At 31.9% G+C, this 15,115-nt stretch overlaps 1 protein-coding gene across 1 annotated transcript; it reads left to right on the forward strand.

Moving 5' to 3' along the window:
• Nucleotides 1-8,217: 8,217 nt before the first annotated feature.
• LOC114264612 (remorin) lies at nt 8,218-14,325 on the forward strand. The gene is made up of 5 exons (XM_028205289.2): nt 8,218-8,526; nt 9,893-9,943; nt 10,037-10,124; nt 10,960-11,041; nt 13,867-14,325. Exons 1-5 carry the CDS (start codon nt 8,361-8,363, stop codon nt 14,059-14,061), a joined length of 582 nt encoding a protein of 193 aa, XP_028061090.2. The 5' UTR covers nt 8,218-8,360; the 3' UTR covers nt 14,062-14,325.
• Nucleotides 14,326-15,115: the final 790 nt, after the last annotated feature.

Consider the following 15,115-nt stretch of genomic DNA (forward strand, 5'->3'; position numbering starts at 1 on the left):
GTTTCTAAAACCCTAATAATAATTAATTTAATTTTCTAAGTATATTTTCCATACAGAAACCCTAAGTTTTCGATTCTCAGTATAATTCACCGTTTAATTCAAAACAAATAAACTTTAACCGAATTAAATTTCCAGATGCTAAATAAATAAAACACTACACTTAATTAAATGTTCAAATTCATAAATTAAGATTTTGGCCCTCGTATTTTTCTTGAATCACACTTTGACCCCAAACTAGTACCATTACACACATATACATACATATGTACAATATATATATATATATACTTATACCTTTCTTAAATAAATAATTTTGTACACAAAATATCTTCAAATTGTACACAAATAATCAAAAGAAATCCCCTCAAATCCACTCGCTATGGCCGGCCAACCCCTAGAGCTACCATTAGAGTGTACCAATTTGAAACACATTGCTAAAATCATAGAGATATGTCTTTGACCTAGGTACAATTTGAATATATATATATATATATATATCTAATGTACTTGTAACTAGCATGAATTACATTAAACCTAAGCCTAACTAGATCATGTTTAAGTACATATTAAAGTCATAATCACAACTCATTTCATTATATTCCAACTAAATCAAAGAACTATTCAATAAAATTGGAACCAAGGCCATTCTAGACAATTCACACCATTTCTTTTCTATTAAAAAACACCACCACCCTCCACATGCTACACATCAGAGAGTGAACCTTGGTAGTAGAGGAGAGGAAAAGAGAAGAAAATTGTGCATGCACTTTACTTAACTTCAACTAAGCCACAACACAATTCTCTCTTTTATTTTCTTTTTTCAAATACATGTTATTAGAGGTTTAAAATAATATTTTTAGATGTGTTGTAATGATATTTTTGTGTTAAAAATGAAAAGAACTAAGCCTTATTCCACCCTTACTGTGTTTTCTCTAAATCGGTGCAAAACTATCTTTTTCTACACCTATCTCTCATAATTTCTAAAGGAACACCTTCAATCTAAATTTATGAGTTCAAAATATGCTATTTAGCATGTTTTTATTATAAAATAAGTGAAAAATTATCCTTCGCTACCCTCTTTTCTTACCTTCTCTCTTATTTCAAGCTTTGTGCTCAAAGAACCAATTTTTGGTCAACTTGCGAAAATTCTAGAAAAATTTATAAAAATTTCCTTCACCTCATTTTTATGTCAAAGACTTCCTTGAAGGGTTATGCTTCAGGTAAAAAAAATTTCATTGAAAACGAGTGAGCGGTTTGAAAGAGCATCCGATTTTTGAAACAATCAATGAATCTAGACAACGCTGAAGTGTTTATTGAGTAACTAAAAATCTAGAAAAGCTATCCTACTTCCGAAAAATGTTCTGAAAACTAGATAAAATTTTCTACGAACCATGGGAATGCCAGGCTCGGGAAAAATCTGAAATGGTTCTTTTGATTTTAATTCTTAAATAGTACCGAATCTGGAAATTTATTTTTGCATTGGTGTTCTATGCTCTTATCTTCATGAATGTACTTATTAGTTTATGATCATGTCTTGGTATGATATTACATAAGTAATGGTTGTGTACCTTTTATTGTAGTCCTTTGATGATGCTCATACTTATGTAATTTTTTTTTTAATTGCATGTGCTAACTAACTTAAAACATTAATCTAAACGGAGAACTTAATGGGGTGGCTAATGGGGTTTCGATCGCATGACTATTGTTATAGGATATGGTTATGTTTAAATTGAATTGGTTAACGGAACCTGTTCCCTTTGAAAGCTAAAGTCTTGCGCAAGTGGTTGCTTTGAGTGGAACGGTTGTATTTGGACCCTAGGTGGTTTTGGTGTGAGGAGGGAATGGGCAAGACCCTTATTTTATCGTCTCTTTTGAGGTCCTCTATTGGCGCTACACAATATGTAACCGTTAGTACTTGGGGTAAGGTCTGCAAAACAGCAAAGATGAGGCATATCAAATAATCCGTGTCCAATTCTTGTGGTTCAAAGGATGAAATCTTTTGGGAGATTTCCAGAATACTAACAACTACCCTTGTTATTTACTTGAATATCATGTTTCCTTCTTCTATTGTTGTAATTGCTATAGTGTATTAGATTGGGAAAAATGGACGGGGGTGTGCGTTTACTAGGCATTCAAAACTCATGGCGTTTCATGCCAGGTATTGAAGAAACATATGAGGTTGACGAAGAGCCAGAGACATTTGAAGACTTGTGTATGTTTTAGAGAAAGTTAGAAGCCATTTTGCTTATAAGTCTATTCGGGCTCTTGGCTGTTAGACACTTTAGTGACGCTACCCTAACCCTTAGAGTAGAAATTGGGGTGTCACAGCCAGAATATTGCCACCAAATTATTTTCATAATTTTTAGGATAGGTAAGTTTTGAAGATGAGATTTGGGAAAGATGGATGAATGGTGATGGAGGTGGCTACTCTCATAAACCCTAATTCATGATGTAGTAGGTATGTGGGCTTAATTTGAGATAGGGTGCCCCAAAATTATTGATGTCTTTTTTAGCAATTTCATTTAAGGTTATTATTGTAATACAATAAAAATAAAATAAAAAATAAAAAAGAAGAAAGCAAAAAAATGGGAGGTCCAAAATAATTGATGCAATGTTAATAGCAGCACTCTAATTTTAACTCATTAATTTTGCAAAAATGCTTGAAATCCCAAAAGTTCTACTAAAATTTCTACAAAATGTCTCTCGTAGAAACTTTAGTAGAACTTTTGGGATCGGTAGCATTACTCTTAATTTTGTATAGTGTTTGAGTTGTGTAAAAAATTCTTATTAGTACTCTTAATTAATTTTAACTCTTGTAATGATTTTTCTTATGAGGCGTTTATCCATAATTTTTTTTTCACCTACTTAAATTTCACATAATTTAAATTATTTTCTTATATTCTAATAAGTCCTATGGGTAACATAATTATCAAAATATTCCTAATACTAATAGGATGAAGCATGTATTAATATTTTTATTGACAGTGTGAATGTTTCATAATGTGAACATTCACACTGTCAAATCTATATATATAAGGAAAATGGTATTTTTAAGAACAATGATTGTGGAAGCTCTCGACTCCCAAACTAATTTTGTTAATTTGTTAATTTTTAAAGAAATAAAAAAAAAAATCTATTGGTTAGCTCCTTAAGTCAAAAATCCAAAAACCAAAAAAGTTTTAATTATCTACAATTTTGAATTTTAAAATTTAAAACAATATAATAAGTTACTCTCACTCTTTCCAAAAATAATGTTGATCAAAACAATTCAAATAAAAAAAAAAAAGACACTAATTATCTACGATCTTGAATTTCAAAATTCAAAATAATATGGTAAGTCACTTTCATCTCACTCTCACCTTTTCCGAAAATAATATAAATCTAAAAGTTTAAAAACCCAATCAAATTAAAAATTAAAAACAATTCTCTCTTTAAAATACTCAATATTTAATCTTTTTTCTAGCCCAGCCAACTCCTCCCCAAATGTAATGATGCAATGGTTATTCTCTCTCTTTGCCAATAGTCCAAACTTATTTTAAATTTGTTTGCTTGTATTTTTTATTTTTTTTTGTAAATTTATATTTTCGTGTGAGTATTTTTTTCCCCCTCTATATGACTTTTTTTTTTTCAATGTATTTTTTTCCAACTAAATTGATAATAAATATATATTTGTAAACTATCTTTGTTTTGGGAGTTGATTTGAATGTTTCTCTATTTTTTTTTTTGGTGGATATTTGTGTATTTTTTATATTGTTGTTATTACTTCTTTTGATATATGTGAATTGATAATATAGTTATGAGTTTATTATTATTATTATTATTATTTATAGAATAAGGCTTCTTATATTGTTCTTTATGATTGGCCATTTTTTAAATTTCTTAAACAAAATTTTCAAATTTTTTATTTGTAGAAAATTAAAAACATTTAATTGACTTGCCCATCAATAAATAAAATTTTAAATAATGAACATTATTCCATAATTTATGGATTTAAAAATAAAATAAAATTAACACCTAAAATCACGCATTTTTTTTATTTTTCATTTTTAATTCTTTAAAACTCTAACAGTACAGTTTTATTTTCACAACATTGTCTTTTTATATTTATAAAGATAAAAAACTAGACCGGATTTGCATAATGGTTAGTGGAGGTGGTGAGCATGGCAACAACAAAGGTGATGATGAGCTTGGCCAGAGCATTGATTGGGTGAATTTTGAAAAGGTGAATATTAAAATAATAGTAGATAGTTTGGGTGATGACTTGATTTAGAAAACTAATGTGTGATTGAGATTAAGTATGAATTTACCATATAAAAATTGAATATGGATCATATATTATTTTTTTAATATAATTTTGGATACTTTTGTATAATTATCAAAAATTATTGTAATCACATGTCACTTATCATTTGATATATTATTGTGTATTATCGTAATGAATTTTATTATTAATGCCTATTATCAATGCAGTGGTGAGGCATCACATGATAAATAAAAATATGCTTTGTTATTATTATTATTATTATTATTATTATTATTATTATTATTGATGATATATTTCTTTATTTACTTTTTTACAATGTTCAAAAATTTAATTTATGTTTATTGTTAGTTTTTGTAGATGAGAAGTGAAAAATAAATTTTAACCAAATTCAAGTCATAACTAATTTGAGATTGAAAAGAAAATTTCAAAAGTGATTATAGTTATATATAATTTTAAAATATTTTTAAAAAAATACAAGGAAAAATTGGAACTATAAATTAAAATTATCAAACAACCTAATTCTATGGGCAAATTTAAATGAAAAAGTCATCAAATTTGAATTTATAATTATTAAATATTTTTAATAAGTCATTAATTTTTTATTCAGGTTCTAGCTTGATTTGGTCTTAAATAATTTTCAGATATAAATATATCTTAATATTGATACAGTCAATATTAGACATATTTTAAGAATAGTAAATTATATCGATAGTCCTCGCATTTTGTCTCTTGTGTTAATTTAGTTTATGTAATTTCAATTAGTTTGATTTCTATCCCTAATTTTAAATTTTCTATTAATTTGGTCCAATTAATAATGCCGGTTAAGATTTTTGAAAGAAAATAGTTATTGAGTTGGTTGAGATTAACTTATTGAGTTGAACAAGTTTATAATTTTATTTATAAAAGTATAACAAATGCTACTCATATGTATATTTTCAATAATAATAATAATAATAAAAACACTAGCAATTATAGCAATTGGATTAAATTGAGACAACATTATAAATTTAAGGCTAAAATTGAGCAAATTAAAATTAAACTTCTATTTTTTGATTTATGTAAATTAATTTAATTTTAATTATTAGTGATTATACAAGTAAAATTTATGTGGGCATTAGCATGGTAGGTAGTTATGATTTTATCCAAACAATTATTATTTTTTAAAATTATATATAAAGGGCCAATTTAAAAAATTCTCCTAAAATTAAGAATAACTCAAGGTCGACCATCTCCGTCAATCTCTCAGAACCTGGGAGGGTATTGTGCCTCAGAGGTATAGCACTGTTTTGTCAGCTCATTGGAGTGTTTTTTGAATCTATACCGTTGATCTAAATAGTTTATATTATAAAATTTATTGAGTAGTTCATTTATAAAAAAAAAATCAAATCAAATCAATTGTAACTTATATAATAAGACTATATTTATGTTTAAAAAAATAAATGATTAACATAATTTTGATAATTTTTTAAAAATAATAATGGTTCGATCATGGGGTTATACATCCGATTAATTTTATTTTTTATATGAATGATATACTTGACGAATTTTATGATATGAACAATTTGAATCATCAAAATAAAATTGATACAAGCCTCAATCGGGCCATACAACAGAGTGTTGTGACAACACCATCCCGTTTGTCCCAATCCCACTCTAATTCCTTTGTAAACTTTTGTTTTTGATATCTACTATAAAAATTGTTTTAATAATCGAGTGTTCCGACTAATTTACGCGTATCTTGATTAATCTCGATACCCTGAAATTAATGATCGAGCAAATCTTTAATGCCCCTAGGTTTGGAATGTTTGACCTTTATGAGATTTGAACCTGTGACTTCTTTAGTGGTAAGACCTTTAGTTTTCTTCTCCTCCCACTAAGCCAAACCGCTTGGGGTTATTGATTTGAAATTTAACTATAATTAAAAGAGCCATGCTACATTTATCAAATTTTAGATTGCTCGAATCGCCTGAATTTGTATATACTGGTCGTCTGGATGATTGACCGGCCGGTCGTCTAGCCGGTCATCCAGTAATAAGGGTGACAACCGCAGTTGATAAGGGTGACAATTATAGTTGATAATGATTGAAATTGTCATTTGAGTAGTCTTTCAAAGGGTCAATCGGCACACATAAATTCAAGCAATTGAGATAAACTTAAATTCAAGCAATTGAGATAAACTTAAATTTAGTGCTTGAATCATTATCATAATTAAAATTAGTTGTTACTTATTTAAAATATTTTGCCCAATTTTTTTATTTGTTTATAATTTTTTTTAAAAAGTAACAACTTAAAAAAGAAAAAAACAAGAAGGAAAGGCTAAAAAGTAAAAAATGTAGCAAGAAAACGGTCTCGTACGTCACCAGAGTCCTTGCCCAATTTTTTTATCAACAATAATTCATCCCATTAAAAATATCACCACTAATAGTACTAATGTATTAAAAAAGTAAAAAAAAAAAAAAAAAAATACAACTCCAAGACCAAAACATCACATCATTAATGACGGGACCCACTGTCACCTAATTAGTGGGAGCACTTTAGTGCTCCCAAGCATTTTTCTTTTTTTATTTGTTTATAATTTTTTTAAAAAGGAACAACTTAAAAAAGAAAAAAACAAGAAGGAAAGGCTAAAAAGCAAAAAATGTAGCAAGAAAACGGTCTCGTACGTCACCAGAGTCCAATCCAAGAATGGGGTGTTTGGTAAAAGTTATTTTTTGATTTTTTGAATTAAAATTTATAAAAAAATAAAATAGGTTAAAATAGTTAATAAGATAAAATATTACATCAAATTCATAATTATTCTATTTTTTCTCTCACAAATATCGCATGCAATTACAAAAAAATTTAAATATATTTCTAAACACAAAAATTTTAACTTATTAAAATAGTTAAAAGTTAAAATAGCCTATCAAAATAGTAATTTTCTAAACACCCATAATGTTTGCTTTAAGCTTAAGCCAAAATGAGTGTGACCCTTTTCATAGAGCATAATGTCTGTCGAGGGAAATTTTATTATAAAATGTGTATAACATGTATTTTTAATTATGTTATTTTTTTTAGTTATGAGTTATAAAATCTTTATTTATAACTCATGTGATATTCACTTATAAATTTTTTTTTTCATTTTTTTCTTTAATTATGACTTAAAAACTATATAATGACGTCATTTAATTTATTTTTTTAGTATTCCAATCTTTTTCCCTCTCTCTATCTCTTCTCTCTCTCCCAGGCAGGAGGTGTCTTAAACTTCGTTTGTGATTGGTTACGGTAATTAGCTTTTTTGTATTAAAATTTTTTTAACTTGACTTTTTTAGTCTCGTTTAGTTTTTGTTTTGGAATTTTTTTTTTTACTTTTGTGAGAGAAAAAATGTAATGATTATAGTTTGAATGTGACATTTTGTCATATTGACTAATATATTCTATTTTGTCTTTTTATGTTTTTTTAGCCCCAAAATGAAAATCAAACGAAGACTTAGGATTCGTTTGAGAAGAATATTTTTAACTTAATTTTTAAAATTAATTTAACTTGACCAAATTAGTTTAATTTGAAAGATACTTTTTGAGTTTTTTAACTTTTTAATTTTTTTATTAAAAAAAAATAAAATAATTATAATTTGAATATGACATTTTATTTTATTAATTTATTTAACTTATTTTATCTTTCCATATATTTTTTTTTAGCCTCAACCAACTTCGAATTAACTTCCCAGACGGGGACGAAGGCTTAGTTTCGTAATCAAATTTTGGCTAAAAAAGTATAAAAAAAAAAGAAAAGAAAAATCTATATAAGTTAATAAAACAAAATTTCACATGTAAATTATAATTATTTTATTTTTTCTCTCACAAATATTAAAAATATTAAAAAAAAAATCAAACCAAATAAATTTTTAATCCCAAATTAAATAATTAAAAGATCAAAAAAAATTAATTAAAAAACAACCTATTGTCAAAGGAGGACTTAATTGGCCACCACCTTAGGTCATACCAACCACCAAGCTAGTGTTGAGTGATAGTTACCTTTCTTTCTCCAAATTTGGTATTTCTTCTGTTTCTGTTTGTGAGTGAGAGGAGATCTTTTGGTTCAAAATTAACCCAAGGAATGGCAGAAGAGGAGGCGCCTAAGAAGTTGTTGGAAACCCAGACTCCCGCACCAGAACCCACCACCGAAGCTCCAATAGACGTAGCTGAGCACAAATCCCTAGTTCCTCTTCCTCCTCCTGAGGCCAACAAGGCCGATGATACCACAGCCCTCGCAATTGTTGAAAGTAACATCTCTCTGTCTCTCTCCTCTCATTCTTTTTCATCTTTAGTTGTGCTTGGTGGCTAAGAAACTGGAGGATGATTCCACAAAACTAAAACATCTACTAATTTTTATTGTGTGTGTGTGTTTACTTGATAATTTTTCTAGTGTTTGTTTTTCTTGAGATTGAAAACATATAGTATAAGTTTACTGCTTGATGGATGTAGTAGTGGCAGTAGAACTGTTTCGCTGCAGTTTTCATGTTTCCAAAGACTCAAAATTCACAAGTCTGGTTTATTTCTATTTGCTTGTTTTCCTTTGTTTTAACCCAGCAATCAAGAGAGCGTTAAAAGAAGATTTTCCAGGATTACTTACTTCTCTTTTATCACTTTTTCTTTCTATTTTTGTTCTTTCCACAAGTCTGGTTTATTTCTATTTGCTTGTTTTCCTTTGTTTTAACCCAGCAATCAAGAGAGCGTTAAAAGAAGATTTTCCAGGATTACTTACTTCTCTTTTATCACTTTTTCTTTCTATTTTTGTTCTTTCCACAAGTCTGACTAGTATGTTGTTCTGTTTTATGATGATTACCTCAATTATGTTATGTATTTAACATGGGAGTTTTTTTTTTTTTTTTTAATTTATATTTGTTTTTTTGAACCCAAAATTATCTAGATTGCTTAATTTCATGCTGGTTCTGCCTTATATTTTTAGCCAATTTTGAAGTTTAATTAAATTTGTAATTTAATGGTGTCAGATTTTCAATTAGATTACCAATCAGTCACAACCCCAAAATCTAGAGATGAAAAGCCAGTGAAGTGAAGCATGTTGTTCTTTTTTTACATAGAAGCTGTGGTATTAGTTATGCGGGGGACCGGACCATTACTTTTGGAGTTAATTTTTTGCTTACAACACTTAAAAGCGCAAAATATATTGTGATGCCTCAGATAAATTACCTACAAAACTTAAGAATTGCACTGTTTAGAGCTGAATAAACTTGGAAAATGAATAAATTTACTCTTTCCATAATTGGTAATACGATGTATTTTGGTTAAAATGCATTGTGCATTAAGTGACTTCATAAATTCAAATCGAATGCATATGCAAGATGTAGGGATTTCGAATAACGATATCAACTTGATAATAATTAGTTCCTTATTGAGTTCTAGGGATACCATCTTGTGTATGGCTTTGGAGACAGAATGTTTTGTCAATAGTCTTATTGGTTATTACTAGGATCATGTAGAAGATTGGTATTATATAGTTAAAAGATCTATAAATAAAATGTTTGGGTTTGTCATTTTTAAGACTAGAATTCGCTCCAAGTGTAACTACTAACATTTCTTGTTACTTTCTGTTCTGTAATTCTTTGAACTTTTTTCTGATCAATGCAGCCATTCCAGATACTGGAGAACAGAAAAGTTCTGAGGGTTCTGTTAACAGAGGTAATGAGAATTTACATTTCAGTGTTCCTCCTTCTGGCTTACTCATTTATGCAAAGTTTGATGATTGAAAGGAATGCTTGTATTCTTTTTCAGATGCTGTGCTGGCACGGGTTGCAACAGAGAAAAGGTTATCCCTAATCAAAGCATGGGAAGAAAGTGAGAAGTCAAAAGCAGAGAACAAGTAAGAGATTTTTTTCAAATATATGATGTTATTTCAAGAAGATTAACAAGTTTTTTTTTTTTTAAAATTGCTACAAAAGAGTACAAGCCATAATCATGATGTGGACTTCGATAATATTCTTTATCATATCCAGTAAATACTCTTTGAAGAAAGAAAATTAGTGTCTTGGAAAGGAGAAAAACATTGAAGCATATTTACACATCTTTATCAACGCTTTGCCTGCTCAATGTTGCATTACTGGTGATTTTTGTGAGTGGGGATTTACCTGAAATCAATTTTAAGTCCGATATTTACACATTACTGCGGCCATCATAATGTAATACTTGATATTTAGGCCTTGTTTGTCATGTACTAAAAAAGTCAAAAAGTTGAAAGTCACTATTTTTTTTTTAAGTCACATCATCTTATTTAAGTCACATCACTTCTCTACCACATCACTTCAAACCCAACCCAAATCCAACCCATATTTCATAAAAAGTCAAAAAGTACACTTATTTAGAACATTCCAAACCACCCCTTACTTTTTTTTTTAATTATTTTTTTTTATTTTCTCTGCTTGATAAGAACCCAATTGTGGATTTGAATCTTTTCCACAATTTATGCTACCATTTTCTCCTTTTGATATCATTTGCAAATCATAATACAGACCAAAAATTTGAGCCACTATTATATGCTTTTGTATTAAATCCAAACTCTTTGAGATGCTTAAAAAAGTTCTAGTACAGGTAGGTTTTGTTTAAAAATCCTATTTTAATTCAAATTCAAACAATACTTGTTTCCAGTTATAAATGTGGACCATGTGTACCAAATCTCATAATCTGAAATTTTTGAACAGAGCTCATAAAAAGGTATCTGCTATTGTAGCATGGGAGAACAGCAAGAAAGCTACAGTAGAAGCCGAGTTAAAAAAGATTGAGGTGAGAAGTTTTCATTCGTATTGTTAAAAGATTGCATTTATTTATTTATTTTATTTTTTGATAAATAATCAGATTTATTAGAAAGTATCAAGGCGATGCAAAGAATACAAAGATACGGCCCAAAAAGGGACTGAAACGAAAACTAGCTAATCAAATCCTCCACAAAATCTACGAAGACCAAAACATTGGGATCAATTATACCCATAACCCAACTGTGTAACACCCTCAGCAACCGATGCTCTAACCAAGAGACAGAATGACACTCATCCTGAAACACTCGCCTATTACGTTCTAACCTGACCAACCAAAGCAAACAATGAGAAGCAAGCACCCAAGTTTTCCGGCGCCTTTTCCCCACTCTAGCCCCACACCAACTCTGTAACACCCCCAAAAGAGACCCTGGTTGCACCCACACGAAGCGAAATAGAGCAACAATATAATTCCACAATCTAGACGCAACCGGGCAATGAAGAAGCAAATGATTCACCGATTCCGCGTTTCTGCAACACAGACAACACCAATTCACCAACACACGACGATGCCGAATCAAATTATCAATAATGAGGATACGACCCAAAGCAACTGTCCAAACAAAGAATGCAACCTTAGAAGGAGAACCCGTTGCCCAAATAAATTTTGAAGGAAACACACCACCAACACCTCCTACAAGCACCTCATAAAATGAGGACAAGGAGAAAACACCTTTAGATTTGCGAACATCCCAAACCAAAGAATCCCTCCCTTTCCCCCCAGTCTGCAAACCTTATAAGAAACCTAGAAAATCCACCAAGTTGTCGAGCTCCCAATCCTGAACATGACATCGTAAATGAACATTCCAAATGATTGAATCCCCTTGCTTCACCCTAACCGAAGCAACTAAAACTTCCACATCAGCAGCAATTGCAAAAATGAGCAGGAACTTGACCGTCAAAGACAAATCACCACACCACCGATCTTGCCAAAAGCAAATTCTATCACCAACCCCCACTTGGGACCGAACCCTCTTCGAAAACACCTCCCTCCCCAACCAAATCCCCTTCCACAACCCACGACCATGAGATTGAATTGGGCCTCCCCATACTTAGCCACCACCACCCTCCTCTCTAACCTCTCCTGCTCCCCCACAAAGCGCCACAACTACTTGCCCAATAAAGCCCAATTAAAAGCCACCAAATTCTGCACACCCAAACCCCCCTGCTCTTTCAAATTACACACCCTCTCCCAAGCCACCAAATGATAATGAAAACCCTTCCCACTCCCACTCCACAAAAAATCCCTTTGCAATTTCTCCAACCTCTTAGCCACCACCTACAGGGATCACATGCACAGACATAAAGTATATCGGAATACTAGAGAGAAGAATGCTCTTAACCAAAGTAATCCGCCGTTCTTTTGACAAATATTGGTGCTTCCACCCTGCCAGCCGTTGCTGAACTCTATCCACCATCCCATCCCACCCCACCCCACCCCACACTTCAGACTCCTTAAAAGAAGCCCCCAAAGGAAGACCCAAATAAGAAACTGGCAACTGTGCCCTTTATAGCCTAAGACGGCTGCTAACACCGGTAATCGAGCCACCTCACCCACAGGAATTAATTCTGATTTTGATAAATTAACCCGCAACCCTGACACTGCCTCAAAACATAACAGAATACACCACAAGTGGTCAATTTGCGTAGCATTCGCATCGCAAAAAATCAACGCATCATCCGCATAGAATAGGTGAGAAACCCGCAAACAAGCAGGCACCTCTCCCACCACAAAGCCCGATAATAAGCCCCCTTGGACCGCCTTAGACAACAAACGACTCAACGCTTCCATAACCAAAATGAACAGTAATGGGGACAATGGGTCTTCCTGTCGTAAGCCTCTCCAAGTGGGGAAGAAACCCGCTAGAGTTCCATTAACTAGGACAGACATCCGAACGGTGGAAATATAAAAATGTATCCATCTCTGCCACCGTGCTCCAAAACCCAACCTTTCCAACATGTATATCAAAAACACCCAATTTACATTGTCATAAGTCTTCTCAATATCCAGCTTACAAATTAGCCTCCATTTCCCTTTCCGAAGCTGCGAATGCACACACTCATTTGCCACCAAAACAACATCCAAAATCTGTCGCTCACCCACAAAAGCATTCTGAGATTCTGAAACGACCCCTTCCAACACCTCTCGAAGCCTGTTAGCCAACACCTTGGCCAATAATTTGTAAATACTACGCAAAAGACTTATAGGCCGAAAGTCACGAATATCCTCTGGCCCCCCTTCTTGGGAATCAAAGCTATGAAAGTGACATTCAGACTCCTCCCAAATTGCCCAGACTGATAAAACTGTGCAAACACATCTAACACCTCCCCTTTGACCACTTTCTAGCACTGCTAAAAGAAAGCAATAGAGAAACCATCTGGACCCGATGCCTTGTCCCCAGGCATACTCCGCAACGCATCCAAAATCTCCTCCTTAGTGAAAGGCCTCTTCAACAAGGTCCCATCCTCCGCAGAAATAGAATCAAAAGCGACACCCTCCAACCTCGGTCTCCAAATCTGGTCCTCATCACGGAACAAATGCTGGTAGAATGCCACTATACCATTCCTGATCTCCTCTTTTGAAGAAAGCATCACCCCATCAACTCGCATTCTCCTTTTCTGGTTCACCCGCCGACGAGCATTAGCCATACGATGAAAGAACTTTGTGTTACGATCCCCAAGCAATCTAGTCAATTAGAGGCGCTAACATTTTAACCTTAGCAAACTAATGTCTAATGACTTAGAGAAGGCTTTTTTATACTCGGAACTGATATTGGTTACAAATCATGTGAGCAGGAGAAATTGGAGAACCTGAAGGCAGCATATGTGGAGAAAATGAAAAACAAGTTAGCTCTCCTCCACAAGGCAGCAGAAGAACAGAGGGCAATGATTGAAGCAAAACGTGGTGAAGATCTTCTCAAGGCAGAGGAGATAGCTGCAAAGTATCGTGCCACCGGAACTGCTCCGAAGAAACTCCTTGGATGTTTTTGAAGTGGAAAGAATCAAGTCTGGTTCGAAATAATGAATTTCTGTTTGTAAATTATCTTCTTTGGGCTTTATTTGTTTTTATTTTATTTTCTTTTTTCTTTCTTATTTTTTTGGATGTATTGGGTGCTTATTTGGTTGACAAGTTAGCGTTCATAATTATGTGTGCATAGTGGTGAATTTCTATGTATATACGTACGATTGTGGACAAAATAGCTGAGTGAATTTGTAATGAACAAGTGTTAGTGATACATGATTGCCATTTTCCAAGTTGTGGTATGGGGAGGTAGCAGATGGGAAAAGCTCAAAATCTTATATTGATTGTAGTGCTAGCAGACCAAAATTTTAAATCTGGTACAAGAAAAAGAAAAATGATCCCCAGAATTATATGAGCAAGCTTGAAATCATCGAAGAATTACAATACAAGTATTGATCAGTATAAACTACATCAGACCTTATTCATGGGTTCTATGTTAGACAGAAAATCCCTCTTTTAATCTTTTTCCTTATTTATTTTTTTTCAGGTAAGACAAGTAACCACTTTATTTATTGATTTATTTGGATTTCTAATTGGATAGACAAGTAACGACTTGCTACTCTTAATTTGTAATGTTGGGTTAAAATAGGAAGCAGCGTGCATCTTTATATACTGACTTCATTTGGAAAATGGCAGACCATATTTCGTTTTAGCATGTGGGATGCAGTTTCTAGCACATACATATTTGTACTGTGTTGTTGATAGTGCATTACTGATTAAAAAGAGAGAAAAAAGGAGTGGGAAGAAGTTGAAGAAATTTCTTTCAGAGTAACCTTAAAAATAGTCAATTGTATATGCATAGCCAATATACTGTCTGAAAAAACCATAAATAGATCATTGTATAATATAAGGTAGAGAACAAAAACACATTCACCTGTGCAGGTCATAGTAACTATCAACTAAGAATCCAAATAAGTGCGTCAATGATCATTGTTGTTGCTACTGCACTTTTTTGGACCAGCCTAGTCCTCATTGACAGCTTCGTAGTAATGAGTTTCTAAGTTTCCTGAGAGCTGTGGTGTT

Source organism: Camellia sinensis, chromosome 1, assembly GCF_055761805.1.
Source record: "Camellia sinensis isolate YWXY chromosome 1, ASM5576180v1, whole genome shotgun sequence".
NCBI classification, from domain to species: domain Eukaryota; kingdom Viridiplantae; phylum Streptophyta; class Magnoliopsida; order Ericales; family Theaceae; genus Camellia; species Camellia sinensis.

What these genes read in the sequence shown, in the direction of transcription:
- LOC114264612 (XM_028205289.2), top strand. Translation starts at nt 8,361, where the DNA reads ATGGCAGAAGAGGAGGCGCCTAAGAAGTTGTTGGAAACCCAGACTCCC. An exon ending in AGCCCTCGCAATTGTTGAAA is followed by an intron (nt 8,527 to 9,892) that starts GTAACATCTCTC and finishes TGATCAATGCAG; the next exon opens with CCATTCCAGATACTGGAGAA. An exon ending in TGAGGGTTCTGTTAACAGAG is followed by an intron (nt 9,944 to 10,036) that starts GTAATGAGAATT and finishes ATTCTTTTTCAG; the next exon opens with ATGCTGTGCTGGCACGGGTT.